The sequence below is a fragment of the Oncorhynchus mykiss genome, chromosome 23, assembly GCF_013265735.2.
Source record: "Oncorhynchus mykiss isolate Arlee chromosome 23, USDA_OmykA_1.1, whole genome shotgun sequence".
NCBI classification, from domain to species: Eukaryota; Metazoa; Chordata; class Actinopteri; order Salmoniformes; family Salmonidae; genus Oncorhynchus; species Oncorhynchus mykiss.
The window spans coordinates 44,554,256-44,572,626 of NC_048587.1; the positions used below are offsets into that span (position 1 = coordinate 44,554,256).

Consider the following 18,371-nt stretch of genomic DNA (forward strand, 5'->3'; position numbering starts at 1 on the left):
CTCTGTCTCTGTCAACTCCTCTGTCTCTGTCTCCTCCTCTGTCTCTGTCTCCTCCTCTGTCTCTGTCTCCTCCTCTGTCCAGCAGCGTGCTCTAAATAGAATATAACCCCAGGGTGGAAATTGATATGTTACAGTCTTACACACATAACAACATTACAGCACACATTAAAAACAATAACGTTCAGGAGCTATTTAGAAAAAAACTACTTGACATGCATCCATTCTTCCCCCTACCTCCACATCCCTCCAACCATCCATCCATTCCTCCACATCCCTCCAACTATCCATCCATTTCTCTCCCTCCCTCCACAACCCTCCATCCCTCCATCCATTCCTCCCACACCCCTCCAACCATCCATCCATTCCTCCCCCTCCCTCCACATCCCTCCATCTATCCATCCATTCCTCCCTCCACATCCATTCCTCCCTCCACATCCATTCCATCCATTCCTCCCCCTCCCTCCACACCCTCCATCTATCCATCCATTCTTCCCCCTACCTCCCCCTCCCTCCAACCATCCATCCATTCCTCCCCCTCCCTCCATCTATCCATCCATTCCTCCCTCCACATCCCTCCATCCATTCCTCCCCCTCCCTCCACACCCTCCATCTATCCATCCATTCTTCCTACCTCCACATCTCTCCAACCATCCATCCATTTCTCCCCCTCCCTCCACATCCCTCCAACCATCCATCCATTCCTCCCCCTTCCTCCAACCATCCATTCCTCCCCCTCCCTCCACATCCCTCCGTCTATTCATCCATTCCTGCCCCCTCCAACCATCCATCCATTCTTCCCCTTCCCTCCACATCCCTCCAACAATCCATCCATTCACCCCCCCCCCCCACATCCCTCCAACCATCCATCCATTCCTCCCCCTCCCTCCACATCCCTCCGTCTATTCATCCATTCCTCCCCCCTCCAACCATCCATCCATTCTTCCCCTTCCCTCCACATCTCTCCAACCATCCATCCATTCCCCCCCTCTCCCTCCACATCCCTCCATCTATCCATCCATTCCCCACCCCCCCTCCACCCATCCTTCCAAGACCAACCTGCAGGGTAGTACAGTCAGAGGCCACAGGGGTGAAGGTGAGTGGTCGTCTGCTGTGTGACTCCCCTCTCCTGTAGCAGTAGTCCTGGTGGAGCTCTGGGGACCCCAATGGCCCTGAACTAACTGGGCTGTGCTGCAGACAGCTCCCCCTGTGGGATAGAGAGCGGGAGTACATGGAGCTACTGGAAAACGGCTTGTGCTGGCAGATGGAGCCACCTCTACTGTTGTTGTCTACTGCTACAACGTTGCTATGACTCCTGTCTTTGTTGGGATGGTTGTATCTCTCTCCACCACTGGAGCCAATATCAGGGCAGAACATGTCTGTCTGGGTAGAGCTGTTGTTGTTCTTGGAGTTCCGGGAGTGCCAAGAGTGGAGCGAGCGGCAGTTGGAGGTCTTCTCTGAGGCGTCTCGCAGGTTTTCAAAGATACTCTGGCCGGAGCAACTCTGAGGGAGCAAACAAGTGGTCACTCATTTCCACTTAGGTTGTTCATAGTGCTGAAATTTGTGACCCAGGAAACATTTACAGAGCATTCAGAAATAATTCATACCCCTTGACTTAATCCACATTTTGTTGTGTTACAGCCTGAATTCAAAATGGATTTCTCTCCCATCTACACACAACACCCCATAATGAACTCTGGCGGCAGGTAGCCCAGTAGTTAGAAGCGTTGGGCCAGTAGCCGAAAGGTCGCTGGCTCAAATCCCAGAGCCAACTAATTGAAAACCGGTTGATGTGCCCTTAAGCAAGGCACTTAATCCTAATTGCTCCAGGGTTGCCATCAATAATGGCTGATCCCTGGCACTGACCCCTCTCTCTGTGGGATTTGCAAAAAAACATGTGAAATAGGACAAATGTAAGCCCCACCTAATTATCTTGTAATAACAAAGTGAAAACATGTTTTTATACATTTTCACAAATGTATTGAAAATGCCTTACAGTAATATTTCATTTACATAAGTATTCACACCCCTGAGTCAATACTTTATAGAAGCAACTTTGGCGGCGATTACATCTTTGAGTCGTCTTGGGTATGTCTGTATCAGCTCTGCATATCTGGATTTGGGGATTTTCTCCCATTCTTCCTTGCAGATTTTCTCAAGCGCTGTTAAGTTAGATGGGGAGCAGCAGTGAACAGCAATCTTCAAGTCTTTCCACAGAGGTTCAATATGTCTGGGTCTGGGCTTTGGTCTGGGTCTGGGCTTTGGCTGCGCCACTCAAGGACTTTCACATTCTTGTTCAGAAACCATTTCAGCTTTGCTTTGGCTGTATGCTTGGGGTCATTGTCCTGTTGGAACGTAAATCTTCGCCCCCGAGTGCAAGGTCGTTTTCACTCTGAAGCAGGTTTTCATCAAGGATTTTCCTGTATTTGGCTCCATTGTTCTTTCTATCCTTACCAGTCTCCCAGTCCCTGTCGCTGAAAAGCATCCCCATAGCATGCTGCTGCCACCATCATACTTCATGGTAGGGATGGTGTTAGCGCTTTACATTCAGGCCAAAGAGTACAATTTGTGTCTCATCAGACCACAGAATATTTTGTTTTATGCACTCAGACATTCACGTGCCTTTCTGAAAACTCCAGGCATGCTGTCATGTTGCCTTTTTCTTAGCAGTGGTTTCTGTCTGGCCACTCTCCCATTAAATCCAGATTGTTGAATTGCTGTAGAGACTGTTGTCCTTCTGACAGGTTCTCCCATCACAGCCAAGGAACTCTGAAGTTCTTGGGTTCTTGGTCACCTCCCTGACTAAGGTCCTTCTTGCCCTGTTGCTCAGTTTGGTTGGATGGCCAGCTCTAGGCAGAGACTAGGTAGTTCCATATTTTTTTCAATTTCCCAATGATGGAGACCTCTGTCCTCTTGGAAACTTTGAACGCTCCAGAAATGGTTTTATACCCTTCACCTGATATATGACTCATCACAATTATATCTCAGAGATCTACGCACAGTTCCTTGGACTTCATGGTATAGTTTCAGCTCTGACAGAAACTGTCAACTGTGGGACCTTATACATACAGGTGTGTTTATTTCTAAATCATGTCCAAACAATTGAATTGGTCACAGGTGGAGACGAGTCGAGTTGTAGTGACATCTCAAGGATGATCATAGATGCACCTGAGCTCAATGTAGAGTGTCATAGCAAAGGGGTGTGAATACTTATGCAAAACACTTTGTCATTATGGGGTATTGTGTGTAGATGGGTGAGAAAAAACAAGGGGAATGAATACTTTCTGAAGGCACTAACTGTTTAAAGAAAATTGAGGAAACATTCATGATTATTACTTTCCCATTACTGGCAGGTAGAGTACATGCCAATACGGGTTACTATAATTTAATATCTCAGCTTAATAGACTAAATAAACTTTGTAGTTATATGAACCAACCAGTTCCAATACAATAATATATTTCACATTTTCTCAGCCCCCATTACCAGCTCAAGATATTCATTCCACAGCTCATGCTAATATCTATCTATCTATTGGCTACAGCATTGATAACAAAGCCAGTAGATGAAGATATCCCTAATGGCATCCTATTCCCTATATAGTGCACTACTTGTGGCCAAAACCCTGGTCAAAAGTAATGCACTACATAGGGAATAGTGTGGCATTTGGGACCCAGACAGCCTTAACTCACCTTGATGAGAGAGACGCTGAGAGCATCTCTGCAGCTCCGCAGTAAAGCTTCACACTCAGACAGTGACTTGTTATCTAGTGCTATTCCATTTATCTGTGGAGGGGAAAATGAGGTCAGCACAACGTATCCGAACAATGTTATAGCAGGGAAGCAAGCAGGTCTTCACTTAAATACTCCCAAGTCCCAAATGGCCTCCTATTCCCTATGTACTGCACCACTTTGCATTACTTTTGACTAGGGCTCTGGTCAAAAGTAGTGCACTATATAGGGAATAGGAGGCCATTTCAGACGCAGACCAAATTATTTATAAATGAATAGAGTCACCACGGTAATATGCATGCAAACTGTCTGGGGATCCATGAATGTGTTATGAAATGCAATTAAGATATGATGATGCAAAACTACAAATGGGAGAATCCGGTTGGTCATAAACAACAAGCTGAGATTTGCATACAAAAATATATTATTAACATGTGACCATGTATTTACAATATACAGTGAGGGAACAGTAAGAGACAGAATAACAACAACAAAATCCAGAAAAACGCATGTCAAAAATGTTATAAATTGATTTGCATTTTAATGAGGGAAATAAGTATTTGACCCCCTCTCAATCACCTGGCTCCCAGGTGTCTTTTATACAGGTAATGAGCTAAGATTAGGAGCACACTCTTAAAGGGAGTGCTCCTAATCTCAGCTTGTTACCTGTATAAAAGACACCTGTCCACAGAAGTAATCAATCAATCAGATTCCAAACTCTCCACCATGGCCAAGAACAAAGAGCTCTCCAAGGATGTCAGGGACAAGATTGTAGACCTACGCAAGGCTGGAATGGGCTACAAGACCATTGCCAAGTAGCTTGGTGAGAAGGTGACAACAGTTGGTGTGATTATTCGCAAATGGAAGAAACACAAGAGAACTGTCAATCTCCTTCGGCCAGGGGCTCCATGCAAGATCTTACCTTGTGGAATTGCAATGATCATGAGAACGGTGAGAAATCCGCCCAGAACTACACAGGAGGACCTTGTCAATGATCTAAAGGCAGCTGGGACCATAGTCACCAAGAAAACAATTGGTAACACACTACGCTGTGAAGGACTGAAATCCTGCAGCGCCCGCAAGGTCCCCCTGCTCAAGAAAGCACAAATACATGCCCGTCTGAAGTTTGCCAATGAACATCTGAATGATTCAGAGGACAACTGGGTGAAAGTGTTGTGGTCAGATGAGACCAAAATGGAGCTCTTTGGCATTAACTCAACTCGCCGTATTTGGAGGAGGAATGCTGCCTATGATCCCAAGAACACCATCCCCACCGTCAAACATGGAGGTGGAAACGTTATGCTTTGGGGGGGGGTTCTGCTAAGGGGACAGGACAACTTCACCGCATCAAAGGGACGATGGACGGGGCCATGTACCGTCAAATCTTGAGCATTGAAGGTAAGTGTTATGGTGAGTGAATGAGGACCCAAAAGCGAATCAACTTAAACAGAGCTTCTTTAATTACCAAACATAGGTAGGCTCAGATGGACCGGCAGATTCCGACAGGACAGGACAAGGTTACAGCAAACATGACGGCAGTCTGGTTCAGGCATGAATTACACAAACAAACAAGAATCCGACAAGGACAGGAGCAGAAACAGAGAGAGATATAGGGACCTAATCAGAGGGAAAAAGGGAACAGGTGGGGAACGGGGTGAATGGGTAGTTAGAGGAGACAAGGGACAGCTGGGGGAAAGCGGGGGAGAAAAGGTAACCTAACACGACCAGCAGAGGGAGACAGGGTGAAGGGAAAGGACAGAGACAAGACAACATGACAGTACATGACAGTACCCCCCCACTCACCGAGCGCCTCCTGGCGCACTCGAGGAGGAAGCCTGGCGGCAACGGAGGAAATCATCAATCAGCGCACGGTCCAGCACGTCCCGAGAGGGAACCCAACTCCTCTCCTCAGGACCGTACCCCTCCCAGTCAACTAGGTACTGATGACCACGGCCCCGAGGACGCATGTCCAAGATTTTACGGACCCTGTAGATAGGTGCGCCCTCGACAAGGATGGGGGGGGGGGGGGGGAGACGAGCGGGGGCGCGAAGAACGGGCTTAACACAGGAGACATGGAAGACCGGGTGGACGCGACGAAGATATCGCGGAAGAAGAAGTCGCACTGCGACAGGATTAATGACCTGAGAGATACGGAATGGACCAATGAACCGCGGGGTCAACTTGCGAGAAGCCGTCTTAAGGGGAAGGTTCTGAGTGGAGAGCCAAACTCTCTGACCGCGACAATATCTAGGGCTCTTCGTTCTACGCTTATTAGCAGCTCTCACAGTCTGCGCCCTATAACGGCAAAGTGCAGACCTGACCCTCTTCCAGGTGCGCTCGCAACGTTGGACAAAAGCCTGAGCGGAGGGGACGCTGGACTCGGCGAACTGAGATGAGAACAACGGAGGCTGGTACCCGAGGCTACTCTGAAAAGGAGATAGCCCGGTCGCAGACGAAGGAAGCGAGTTGTGGGCGTATTCTGCCCAGGGCAGCTGTTCTGACCAAGACGCAGGGTTGCGAAAAGAAAGACTGCGTAAGATGCGACCAATAGTCTGATTGGCCCGTTCTGCTTGACCGTTAGACTGGGGGTGAAAGCCGGAAGAGAGACTGACGGAAGCCCCAATCAAACGGCAAAACTCCCTCCAAAATTGAGACGTGAATTGCGGACCTCTGTCCGAAACGATGTCTGACGGAAGGCCATGAATTCTGAAAACATTCTCGATGATGATTTGTGCCGTCTCTTTAGCAGAAGGAAGCTTAGCAAGGGGAATGAAATGAGCCGCCTTAGAGAACCTATCGACAACCGTAAGAATAACAGTCTTCCCCGCTGACGAAGGCAGTCCGGTGACAAAATCTAAGGCGATGTGAGACCACGGTCGAGAGGGAATAGGAAGCGGCCTGAGACGGCCGGCAGGAGGAGAGTTACCGGACTTAGTCTGCGCGCAGACCGAACAAGCAGCCACGAAACGACGCGTGTCATGCTCCCGGGTGGGCCACCAGAAACGCTGGCGAATGGAAGCAAGCGTACCCCGAACGCCAGGGTGGCCGGCTAACTTGGCAGAGTGAGCCCACTGAAGAACGGCCAGACGAGTAGGAACGGGAACGAAAAGAAGGTTCCTAGGACAAGCGCGCGGCGACGGAGTTTGAGTGAGTGCTTGCTTTACCTGCCTCTCAATTCCCCAGACAGTCAACCCGACAACACGCCCCTCAGGGAGAATCCCCTCGGGGTCAGTGGAGGCTACTGAGGAACTGAAGAGACGAGACAAAGCATCAGGCTTGGTGTTCTTAGAGCCCGGACGATAAGAAATCACGAACTCGAAACGAGCCAAAAACAGCGCCCAACGCGCCTGACGCGCATTAAGTCGTTTGGCAGAACGGATGTACTCAAGGTTCCTATGGTCAGTCCAAACGACAAAAGGAACGGTCGCCCCCTCCAACCACTGTCGCCATTCGCCTAGGGCTAACCGGATGGCGAGCAGTTCGCGGTTACCCACATCATAGTTACGTTCCGACGGCGACAGGCGATGAGAAAAATACGCGCATGGGTGGACCTTGTCGTCAGAGAGGGAGCGCTGAGAAAGGATGGCTCCCACTCCCACCTCTGACGCGTCAACCTCGACAACGAACTGTCTAGAGACGTCAGGTGTAACAAGGATAGGAGCGGATGTAAAACGATTCTTGAGGAGATCAAAAGCTCCCTGGGCGGAAACGGACCACTTAAAGCACGTCTTGACAGAAGTAAGGGCTGTGAGAGGAGCTGCCACCTGACCGAAATTACGGATGAAACGACGATAGAAGTTCGCGAAGCCGAGAAAGCGCTGCAGCTCGACGCGTGACTTAGGGACGGGCCAATCAATGACAGCTTGGACCTTAGCGGGATCCATCTTAATGCCTTCAGCGGAAATAACAGAACCGAGAAATGTGACGGAGGAGGCATGAAAAGTGCACTTCTCAGCCTTCACAAAAAGACAATTCTCTAAAAGGCGCTGGAGGACACGTCGAACGTGCTGAACATGAATCTGGAGTGACGGTGAAAAAATCAGGATATCGTCAAGGTAAACGAAAACAAAGATGTTCAGCATGTCTCTCAGGACATCATTGACTAATGCCTGAAAGACAGCTGGAGCGTTAGCGAGGCCGAAAGGAAGAACCCGGTATTCAAAGTGCCCTAACGGAGTGTTAAACGCCGTCTTCCACTCGTCCCCCTCCCTGATGCGCACGAGATGGTAAGCGTTACGAAGGTCCAACTTAGTGAAAAACCTGGCTCCCTGCAGGATCTCGAAGGCTGAAGACATAAGAGGAAGCGGATAACGATTCTTCACTGTTATGTCATTCAGCCCTCGATAATCTATGCAGGGGCGCAGAGACCCGTCCTTCTTCTTGACAAAAAAAAACCCCGCTCCGGCGGGAGAGGAGGAGGGGACTATGGTACCGGCGTCAAGAGCTACAGACAAATAATCCTCGAGAGCCTTACGTTCGGGAGCCGACAGAGAGTATAGTCTACCCCGGGGGGGGGTGGTTCCCGGAAGGAGATCAATACTACAATCATACGACCGGTGTGGAGGAAGAGAGGTGGCCCTGGACCGACTGAACACCGTGCGCAGATCGTGATATTCCTCCGGCACCCCTGTCAAATCACCAGGCTCCTCCTGTGAAGAAGAGACAGAGGAAACAGGAGGGATAGCAGACATTAAACATTTCACATGACAAGAGACGTTCCAGGAGAGGATAGAATTACTAGACCAATTAATGGAAGGATTATGACAAACTAGCCAGGGATGGCCCAAAACAACAGGTGTAAAAGGTGAACGAAAAATTAAAAAAGAAATGGTTTCACTATGATTACCAGAAACAGTGAGGGTTAAAGGTAGCGTCTCACGCTGAATCCTGGGGAGAGGACTACCATCCAGGGCGAACAAGGCCGTGGGCTCCTTTAACTGTCTGAGAGGAATGTCATGTTCCCGAGCCCAGGTCTCGTCCATAAAACAGCCCTCCGCCCCAGAGTCTATTAAGGCACTGCAGGAAGCTGACGAACCGGTCCAGCGTAGATGGACCGACAAGGTAGTGCAGGATCTTGAAGGAGAGACAGGAGTAGTAGCGCTCACCAGTAGCCCTCCGCTTACTGACGAGCTCTGGCCTTTTACTGGACATGAAGTGACAAAATGACCAGCGGCACCGCAATAGAGACAGAGGCGGTTGGTGATTCTCCGTTCCCTCTCCTTAGTCGAGATGCGGATACCTCCCAGCTGCATGGGCTCAGCACCCGAGCCGGCAGAGGAAGATGGTAGTGATGCGGAGAGGGAGGCGACGGAGAGCGCGAGCTCCTTTCCACGAGCTCGGTGACGAAGATCAACCCGTCGCTCAATGCGAATAGCGAGTTCAATCAAGGAATCCACGCTGGAAGGAACCTCCCGGGAGAGAATCTCATCCTTTACCTCTGCGCGGAAACCCTCCAGAAGACGAGCGAGCAAGGCCGGCTCGTTCCAGCCACTGGAGACAGCAAGAGTGCGAAACTCAATAGAGTAGTCTGTTATGGATCGATTGCCTTGACATAGGGAAGACAGGGCCCTGGAAGCCTCCTCCCCAAAAACAGATCGATCAAAAACCCGTATCATCTCCTCCTTAAAGTCTTGATACTGGTTAGTACACTCAGCCCTTGCCTCCCAGATTGCCGTGCCCCACTCACGAGCCCGTCCAATAAGGAGAGATATGACGTAGGCGACACGAGCAGTGCTCCTGGAGTAAGTGTTGGGCTGGAGAGAAAACACAATATCACACTGGGTGAGGAACGAGCGGCATTCAGTGGGCTCCCCAGAGTAACACGGCGGGTTATTGATTCTGGGCTCCGGAGATTCGAAAGCCCTGGAAGTGGCCGGTGGATCGAGGCAGAGATGGTGAACCTGTTCTGTGAGGTTGGAGACTTGGGTGGCCAGGGTCTCAACGGCATGTCGAGCAGCAGACACTTCCTGCTCGTGTCTGCCTAGCATCGCTCCCTGGATCCCGACGGCTGAGTGGAGAGGATCCGAAGTCGCTGGGTCCATTCTTGGTCGGATTCTTCTGTTATGGTGAGTGAATGAGGACCCAAAAGCGAATCAACTTAAACAGAGCTTCTTTAATTACCAAACATAGGTAGGCTCAGATGGACCGGCAGATTCCGACAGGACAGGACAAGGTTACAGCAAACATGACGGCAGTCTGGTTCAGGCATGAATGACACAAACAAACAAGAATCCGACAAGGACAGGAGCAGAAACAGAGAGAGATATAGGGACCTAATCAGAGGGAAAAAGGGAACAGGTGGGGAACGGGGTGAATGGGTAATTAGAGGAGACAAGGGACAGCTGGGGGAAAGCGGGGGAGAAAAGGTAACCTAACACGACCAGCAGAGGGAGACAGGGTGAAGGGAAAGGACAGAGACAAGACAACATGACAGTACATGACAGTACCCCCCCCACTCACCGAGCGCCTCCTGGCGCACTCGAGGAGGAAACCTGGCGGCAACGGAGGAAATCATCAATCAGCGCACGGTCCAGCACGTCCCGAGAGGGAACCCAACTCCTCTCCTCAGGACCGTACCCCTCCCAGTCAACTAGGTACTGATGACCACGGCCCCGAGGACGCATGTCCAAGATTTTACGGACCCTGTAGATAGGTGCGCCCTCGACAAGGATGGGGGGGGGGGGAAGACGAGCGGGGGCGCGAAGAACGGGCTTAACACAGGAGACATGGAAGACCGGGTGGACGCGACGAAGATATCGCGGAAGAAGAAGTCGCACTGCGACAGGATTAATGACCTGAGAGATACGGAATGGACCAATGAACCGCGGGGTCAACTTGCGAGAAGCCGTCTTAAGGGGAAGGTTCTGAGTGGAGAGCCAAACTCTCTGACCGCGACAATATCTAGGGCTCTTCGTTCTACGCTTATTAGCAGCTCTCACAGTCTGCGCCCTATAACGGCAAAGTGCAGACCTGACCCTCTTCCAGGTGCGCTCGCAACGTTGGACAAAAGCCTGAGCGGAGGGGACGCTGGACTCGGCGAACTGAGATGAGAACAACGGAGGCTGGTACCCGAGGCTACTCTGAAAAGGAGATAGCCCGGTCGCAGACGAAGGAAGCGAGTTGTGGGCGTATTCTGCCCAGGGGAGCTGTTCTGACCAAGACGCAGGGTTGCGAAAAGAAAGACTGCGTAAGATGCGACCAATAGTCTGATTGGCCCGTTCTGCTTGACCGTTAGACTGGGGGTGAAAGCCGGAAGAGAGACTGACGGAAGCCCCAATCAAACGGCAAAACTCCCTCCAAAATTGAGACGTGAATTGCGGACCTCTGTCCGAAACGACGTCTGACGGAAGGCCATGAATTCTGAAAACATTCTCGATGATGATTTGTGCCGTCTCTTTAGCAGAAGGAAGCTTAGCAAGGGGAATGAAATGAGCCGCCTTAGAGAACCTATCGACAACCGTAAGAATAACAGTCTTCCCCGCTGACGAAGGCAGTCCGGTGACAAAATCTAAGGCGATGTGAGACCACGGTCGAGAGGGAATAGGAAGCGGCCTGAGACGGCCGGCAGGAGGAGAGTTACCGGACTTAGTCTGCGCGCAGACCGAACAAGCAGCCACGAAACGACGCGTGTCATGCTCCCGGGTGGGCCACCAGAAACGCTGGCGAATGGAAGCAAGCGTACCCCGAACGCCAGGGTGGCCGGCTAACTTGGCAGAGTGAGCCCACTGAAGAACGGCCAGACGAGTAGGAACGGGAACGAAAAGAAGGTTCCTAGGACAAGCGCGCGGCGACGGAGTTTGAGTGAGTGCTTGCTTTACCTGCCTCTCAATTCCCCAGACAGTCAACCCGACAACACGCCCCTCAGGGAGAATCCCCTCGGGGTCAGTGGAGGCTACTGAAGAACTGAAGAGACGAGACAAAGCATCAGGCTTGGTGTTCTTAGAACCCGGACGATAAGAAATCACGAACTCGAAACGAGCGAAAAACAGCGCCCAACGCGCCTGACGCGCATTAAGTCGTTTGGCAGAACGGATGTACTCAAGGTTCCTATGGTCAGTCCAAACGACAAAAGGAACGGTCGCCCCCTCCAACCACTGTCGCCATTCGCCTAGGGCTAACCGGATGGCGAGCAGTTCGCGGTTACCCACATCATAGTTACGTTCCGACGGCGACAGGCGATGAGAAAAATACGCGCATGGGTGGACCTTGTCGTCAGAGAGGGAGCGCTGAGAAAGGATGGCTCCCACTCCCACCTCTGACGCGTCAACCTCGACAACGAACTGTCTAGAGACGTCAGGTGTAACAAGGATAGGAGCGGATGTAAAACGATTCTTGAGGAGATCAAAAGCTCCCTGGGCGGAAACGGACCACTTAAAGCACGTCTTGACAGAAGTAAGGGCTGTGAGAGGAGCTGCCACCTGACCGAAATTACGGATGAAACGACGATAGAAGTTCGCGAAGCCGAGAAAGCGCTGCAGCTCGACGCGTGACTTAGGGACGGGCCAATCAATGACAGCTTGGACCTTAGCGGGATCCATCTTAATGCCTTCAGCGGAAATAACAGAACCGAGAAATGTGACGGAGGAGGCATGAAAAGTGCACTTCTCAGCCTTCACAAAAAGACAATTCTCTAAAAGGCGCTGGAGGACACGTCGAACGTGCTGAACATGAATCTGGAGTGACGGTGAAAAAATCAGGATATCGTCAAGGTAAACGAAAACAAAGATGTTCAGCATGTCTCTCAGGACATCATTGACTAATGCCTGAAAGACAGCTGGAGCGTTAGCGAGGCCGAAAGGAAGAACCCGGTATTCAAAGTGCCCTAACGGAGTGTTAAACGCCGTCTTCCACTCGTCCCCCTCCCTGATGCGCACGAGATGGTAAGCGTTACGAAGGTCCAACTTAGTGAAAAACCTGGCTCCCTGCAGGATCTCGAAGGCTGAAGACATAAGAGGAAGCGGATAACGATTCTTCACTGTTATGTCATTCAGCCCTCGATAATCTATGCAGGGGCGCAGAGACCCGTCCTTCTTCTTGACAAAAAAAAACCCCGCTCCGGCGGGAGAGGAGGAGGGGACTATGGTACCGGCGTCAAGAGCTACAGACAAATAATCTTCGAGAGCCTTACGTTCGGGAGCCGACAGAGAGTATAGTCTACCCCGGGGGGGGGTGGTTCCCGGAAGGAGATCAATACTACAATCATACGACCGGTGTGGAGGAAGAGAGGTGGCCCTGGACCGACTGAACACCGTGCGCAGATCGTGATATTCCTCCGGCACCCCTGTCAAATCACCAGGCTCCTCCTGTGAAGAAGAGACAGAGGAAACAGGAGGGATAGCAGACATTAAACATTTCACATGACAAGAGACGTTCCAGGAGAGGATAGAATTACTAGACCAATTAATGGAAGGATTATGACAAACTAGCCAGGGATGGCCCAAAACAACAGGTGTAAAAGGTGAACGAAAAATTAAAAAAGAAATGGTTTCACTATGATTACCAGAAACAGTGAGGGTTAAAGGTAGCGTCTCACGCTGAATCCTGGGGAGAGGACTACCATCCAGGGCGAACAAGGCCGTGGGCTCCTTTAACTGTCTGAGAGGAATGTCATGTTCCCGAGCCCAGGTCTCGTCCATAAAACAGCCCTCCGCCCCAGAGTCTATTAAGGCACTGCAGGAAGCTGACGAACCGGTCCAGCGTAGATGGACCGACAAGGTAGTGCAGGATCTTGAAGGAGAGACAGGAGTAGTAGCGCTCACCAGTAGCCCTCCGCTTACTGACGAGCTCTGGCCTTTTACTGGACATGAAGTGACAAAATGACCAGCGGAACCGCAATAGAGACAGAGGCGGTTGGTGATTCTCCGTTCCCTCTCCTTAGTCGAGATGCGGATACCTCCCAGCTGCATGGGCTCAGCACCCGAGCCGGCAGAGGAAGATGGTAGTGATGCGGAGAGGGAGGCGACGGAGAGCGCGAGCTCCTTTCCACGAGCTCGGTGACGAAGATCAACCCGTCGCTCAATGCGAATAGCGAGTTCAATCAAGGAATCCACGCTGGAAGGAACCTCCCGGGAGAGAATCTCATCCTTTACCTCTGCGCGGAAACCCTCCAGAAGACGAGCGAGCAAGGCCGGCTCGTTCCAGCCACTGGAGACAGCAAGAGTGCGAAACTCAATAGAGTAGTCTGTTATGGATCGATTGCCTTGACATAGGGAAGACAGGGCCCTGGAAGCCTCCTCCCCAAAAACAGATCGATCAAAAACCCGTATCATCTCCTCCTTAAAGTCTTGATACTGGTTAGTACACTCAGCCCTTGCCTCCCAGATTGCCGTGCCCCACTCACGAGCCCGTCCAATAAGGAGAGATATGACGTAGGCGACACGAGCAGTGCTCCTGGAGTAAGTGTTGGGCTGGAGAGAAAACACAATATCACACTGGGTGAGGAACGAGCGGCATTCAGTGGGCTCCCCAGAGTAACACGGCGGGTTATTGATTCTGGGCTCCGGAGATTCGAAAGCCCTGGAAGTGGCCGGTGGATCGAGGCAGAGATGGTGAACCTGTTCTGTGAGGTTGGAGACTTGGGTGGCCAGGGTCTCAACGGCATGTCGAGCAGCAGACACTTCCTGCTCGTGTCTGCCTAGCATCGCTCCCTGGATCCCGACGGCTGAGTGGAGAGGATCCGAAGTCGCTGGGTCCATTCTTGGTCGGATTCTTCTGTTATGGTGAGTGAATGAGGACCCAAAAGCGAATCAACTTAAACAGAGCTTCTTTAATTACCAAACATAGGTAGGCTCAGATGGACCGGCAGATTCCGACAGGACAGGACAAGGTTACAGCAAACATGACGGCAGTCTGGTTCAGGCATGAATTACACAAACAAACAAGAATCCGACAAGGACAGGAGCAGAAACAGAGAGAGATATAGGGACCTAATCAGAGGGAAAAAGGGAACAGGTGGGGAACGGGGTGAATGGGTAGTTAGAGGAGACAAGGGACAGCTGGGGGAAAGCGGGGGAGAAAAGGTAACCTAACACGACCAGCAGAGGGAGACAGGGTGAAGGGAAAGGACAGAGACAAGACAACATGACAGTACATGACAGTAAGCATCACAATGACCCAAAACACACGGCCAAGGCAACAAAGGAGTGGCTCAAGAAGAAGCACATTAAGGTCCTGGAGTGGCCTAGCCAGTCTCCAGACCTTAATCCCATAGAAAATCTGTGAAGGGAGCTGAAGGTTCGAGATGCCAAACGTCAGCCTCGAAACCTTAATGACTTGGAGAAGATCTACAAAAAGGAGTGGAACAAAATCGCTCCAGAGATGTGTGCAAACCTGGTGGCCAACAACAAGAAACGTCTGACCTCTGTGATTGCCAACAAGGGTTTTGCCAGCAAGTACTAAGTAATGTTTTGCAGAGGGGTCAAATACTTATTTCCCTCATTAAAATGCAAATCAATTTATAACATTTTTTAAATGCGTATTTCTGGATTTTTTTGTTGTTATTCTGTCTCTTACTGTTCAAATAAACCTACCATTAAAATTATAGACTGATAATTTCCATGTCAGTGGGCAAATGTAAAAAAAATCAGCAGGGGATCAAATACTTTTTTGCCTCACTGTATATATTCATGAAGTATGAGTACTAATCTAGGATTAGGTCCCCACCTAATCATTCATTTGAATCTAAATGGCTAAACTGATCCTAGATAAGCACTCCTACTCATATACGCTTTATGGATACAGGCCCAGGTTTAGTAGAAAAACAATATTAGCTTTCATAATAAAAGCAGGTGTAATGTGATACGTACAGCGATGAGTCGATCTCCAACTGTGAGTGAACCCTCCTTGGTTGCTGGAGAGCCCGGAGTGACCCCAGCTACAAACACCCCACACTCCAGCCCTATACCACTGGCTGGAGGAGGCAGGGAGGATAACGTCACGTCTTCAGCACACACACATTTCATTATCCTCCTCCTCATCACAATCGTCATCATCAATTTAGTGTTGGATACTGATCATACAATGACAGAAGTTTCATATTTTGCATTCCATCCAAAAATGGATGATAAGTGCTTGGGCAGGGTGATATGCACTAAGAAAAGAGGGTTCCGCAAGGGTTCTTTGGAAAGAGTGATGGTTCTATGTGGAACCATAATAACTCCAATAACCCTTTGAGCTCTTCAATGATTCTTTGCAGTTCAGAAAATAGTTCTTTGCTCTTTTAGTGACAATTCAAATATAGGGGCGGAGGCTCATTAGAATATTTTGGTGCTTGGGTTGCTCACAGCTCTTTTGGTGAAACCGTGAGAGACAGTGTGATTCCAGTTTATCTAATGTGTTGTGTTAAGCTATTACATATTACATATGACAGTGTCTTGTGAAAGACTGATGTATGGTCTTGTGTCAATTGAGAACTGATGTCTAAATCACTAGATCTCAAACCTCTCCTCAGGGAGCCCCAGCTGTTCCAGAGGTAGCACACCTGATACAACTTGTCAATTAACACAATAATAAAACCTTTGGAATTTTAACAATATAATATGTCTAACCAGAAGAAAAAGTATTGTTCTTCAACTGTTTTTTGTAGAACCTTTGAGATTGAGATAAAGGTTCTGTAAAATAACCATTAAAAAGAGGTATATACGGCATCAGAAATGGTTGTAATGACAGCAGAATCCTTTTTGGTGCTCTTTTTGAATAGTTCTTTATAGCACCATAAAGGTTACATGTTTAACCTTATGAGCATGCTTCTTTATAGAACATTCAAAAAAAGGCACCAAAAAGGGATCCGCTATGGTTACAAGTCAAAGAAGACTTATTTGGCTCTTATATAGAACTGTACCTGTACACAGCCAATCTGTAAATAGCACACCCAACTACCTCATCCCCATATTGTTATTTATCCTCTTGCTCTTTTGCACCCCAGTATCTCTACTTGCACATCATCATATACACATCTATCACTCCAGTGTTAATGCTAAATTGTAATTATTTTGTCTCTATGGCCTATTTATTGCCTTACCTCTCTAACCTTACTACATTTGCACACACTGTACATAGATTTTCCTAATGTGTTATTGACTGTATGTTTGTTTATGTGTAACTCTGTGTTGTTGTTTTTGTCGCACTGCTTTGCTTTATCTTGGCCAGGTCGCAGTTGTAAATGAGAACTTGTTCTCAACTGGCCTACCTGGTTAAATAATTTATTTTTTAAAAATGTTTTTATTGTGTGAGGTTTTGCTGTATATGAGTGATACCTTTGTATCCTGTGAGGTTGATCTCAATAGGAGTGATTAAGCGTCCTCCCAGAGATTTCCTCCTGCGGACCACCATATTGATCACTCCTTCTCCGCTCAGCACTGCCTTCAGAACCTGCTTCCTGTCCTTATTGGTCAGGTCCACATTGTTAATCTTCAACAGCCAATCATTCACTCTGTAGAGAGAAGAGCAACCAATAATTGACTTTGTAGAGAGAAGATGCAACCAAGCAGAACTGTAACCAGTGGATGATTAATAATAACAATATGTTTTTCAAAAGTAGGAAGAAGGCCATTAAGTGTGATTTACCTTAACCTTCCTTCAGCAATACCTCCTCTGTCCACCTTACTCACAAATATCCCACAGTCTCCTGGTAAATATGGCTCATTTATCCCCTCGGCAACGTCAAAACCAAGTGCTTTTAAATCCATGTCCTCCTGAAATAATGTAAATAAAGCATTACTATTTCCTCATTAAAAAGGCGCATCTGATCTAAAATGTGTCCATGGTTTGCTTGTCTGAATATTACTACTGTTTTACTACTGTATTCATTCTTTGTGGTTCAATTCCATTTGGCAATAGCACAAAGTAATGCATGTGGAATTGGCCAAGATAAATAGCTTGGTGAGCGCTAAACACTTACTCTGTTTTTCTCAAACTGCACAACTTCCGTCTCCCACTCCAAAGAGTCTGTGTCGATGGCTGAATCGTGTGAATTATGAGCCATCAGCTGACGAAAACTGGCCTCCTTTTCCAACTGGTCTTCAATCCTTTCTCTGTAGAAAGAAAGAGAAACTTTGAAAACAACCTTTACATTTGAAGACAAACTTGTGCATGTACAGACAGCCATTTCAACCACTAGGTGGCAATAAAACCTGGTTATAAATAACACTGTCTGTCAGAGCACCAAAAGCTACAGTACTTCAAATCAAGTTACAGAACTGGCAAAGTTAAATAATAGGGTTATATTCCTCTGTACTGTAAATAGTTTTCAGAGGTTTATATTCTGATGTGGATTGATGGAGAAATGGATGGATGGAGGATGTAGAAGGATGAATAACTCACTTGAGTTCCTTAAGTTCGCGTGACGCGTCATTTTTCTGTTTCCTGGTATCATCTAGGTTTCTCAATGCATCTGCCAGGTCGCTCACCGCTCGGTCCCTCTCTCTCCTCAGATTGTCACATAACGTTCTGACAGACACACACACACAGGGCGTCATCTACATCAATTCATACATTGCCTTTCAAGCTTGTCCCATTTTCTGTAAATATCCAATAATCATCCACTCTTCTGTGGAAATTTAAGACCGAGCCTTTCAACTAATTTTTCGGCACTGGCCACTGATCCTTGAGTCTTCAATATCGATATAAAGTGTGTTTCTTAGCTATCA

General features: G+C 48.8%; 1 protein-coding gene across 1 annotated transcript in view; it reads right to left on the minus strand.

Moving 5' to 3' along the window:
* LOC110503120 (disks large homolog 5) overlaps nt 1–18,371 on the minus strand; it is a 124,320-nt gene that overhangs the window by 32,278 nt on the left and 73,671 nt on the right. Inside the window, exons 13-20 of the mRNA XM_036959905.1 lie at nt 18,046–18,171; nt 17,624–17,756; nt 17,290–17,417; nt 16,980–17,155; nt 15,531–15,634; nt 3,688–3,780; nt 1,057–1,500; nt 41–91 (exon numbers count right to left, since the gene is read on the minus strand). Of these exons, the coding sequence (XP_036815800.1) occupies nt 41–91; nt 1,057–1,500; nt 3,688–3,780; nt 15,531–15,634; nt 16,980–17,155; nt 17,290–17,417; nt 17,624–17,756; nt 18,046–18,171 (1,255 nt within the window). The remainder of the gene's footprint in view (nt 1–40; nt 92–1,056; nt 1,501–3,687; nt 3,781–15,530; nt 15,635–16,979; nt 17,156–17,289; nt 17,418–17,623; nt 17,757–18,045; nt 18,172–18,371) is intronic.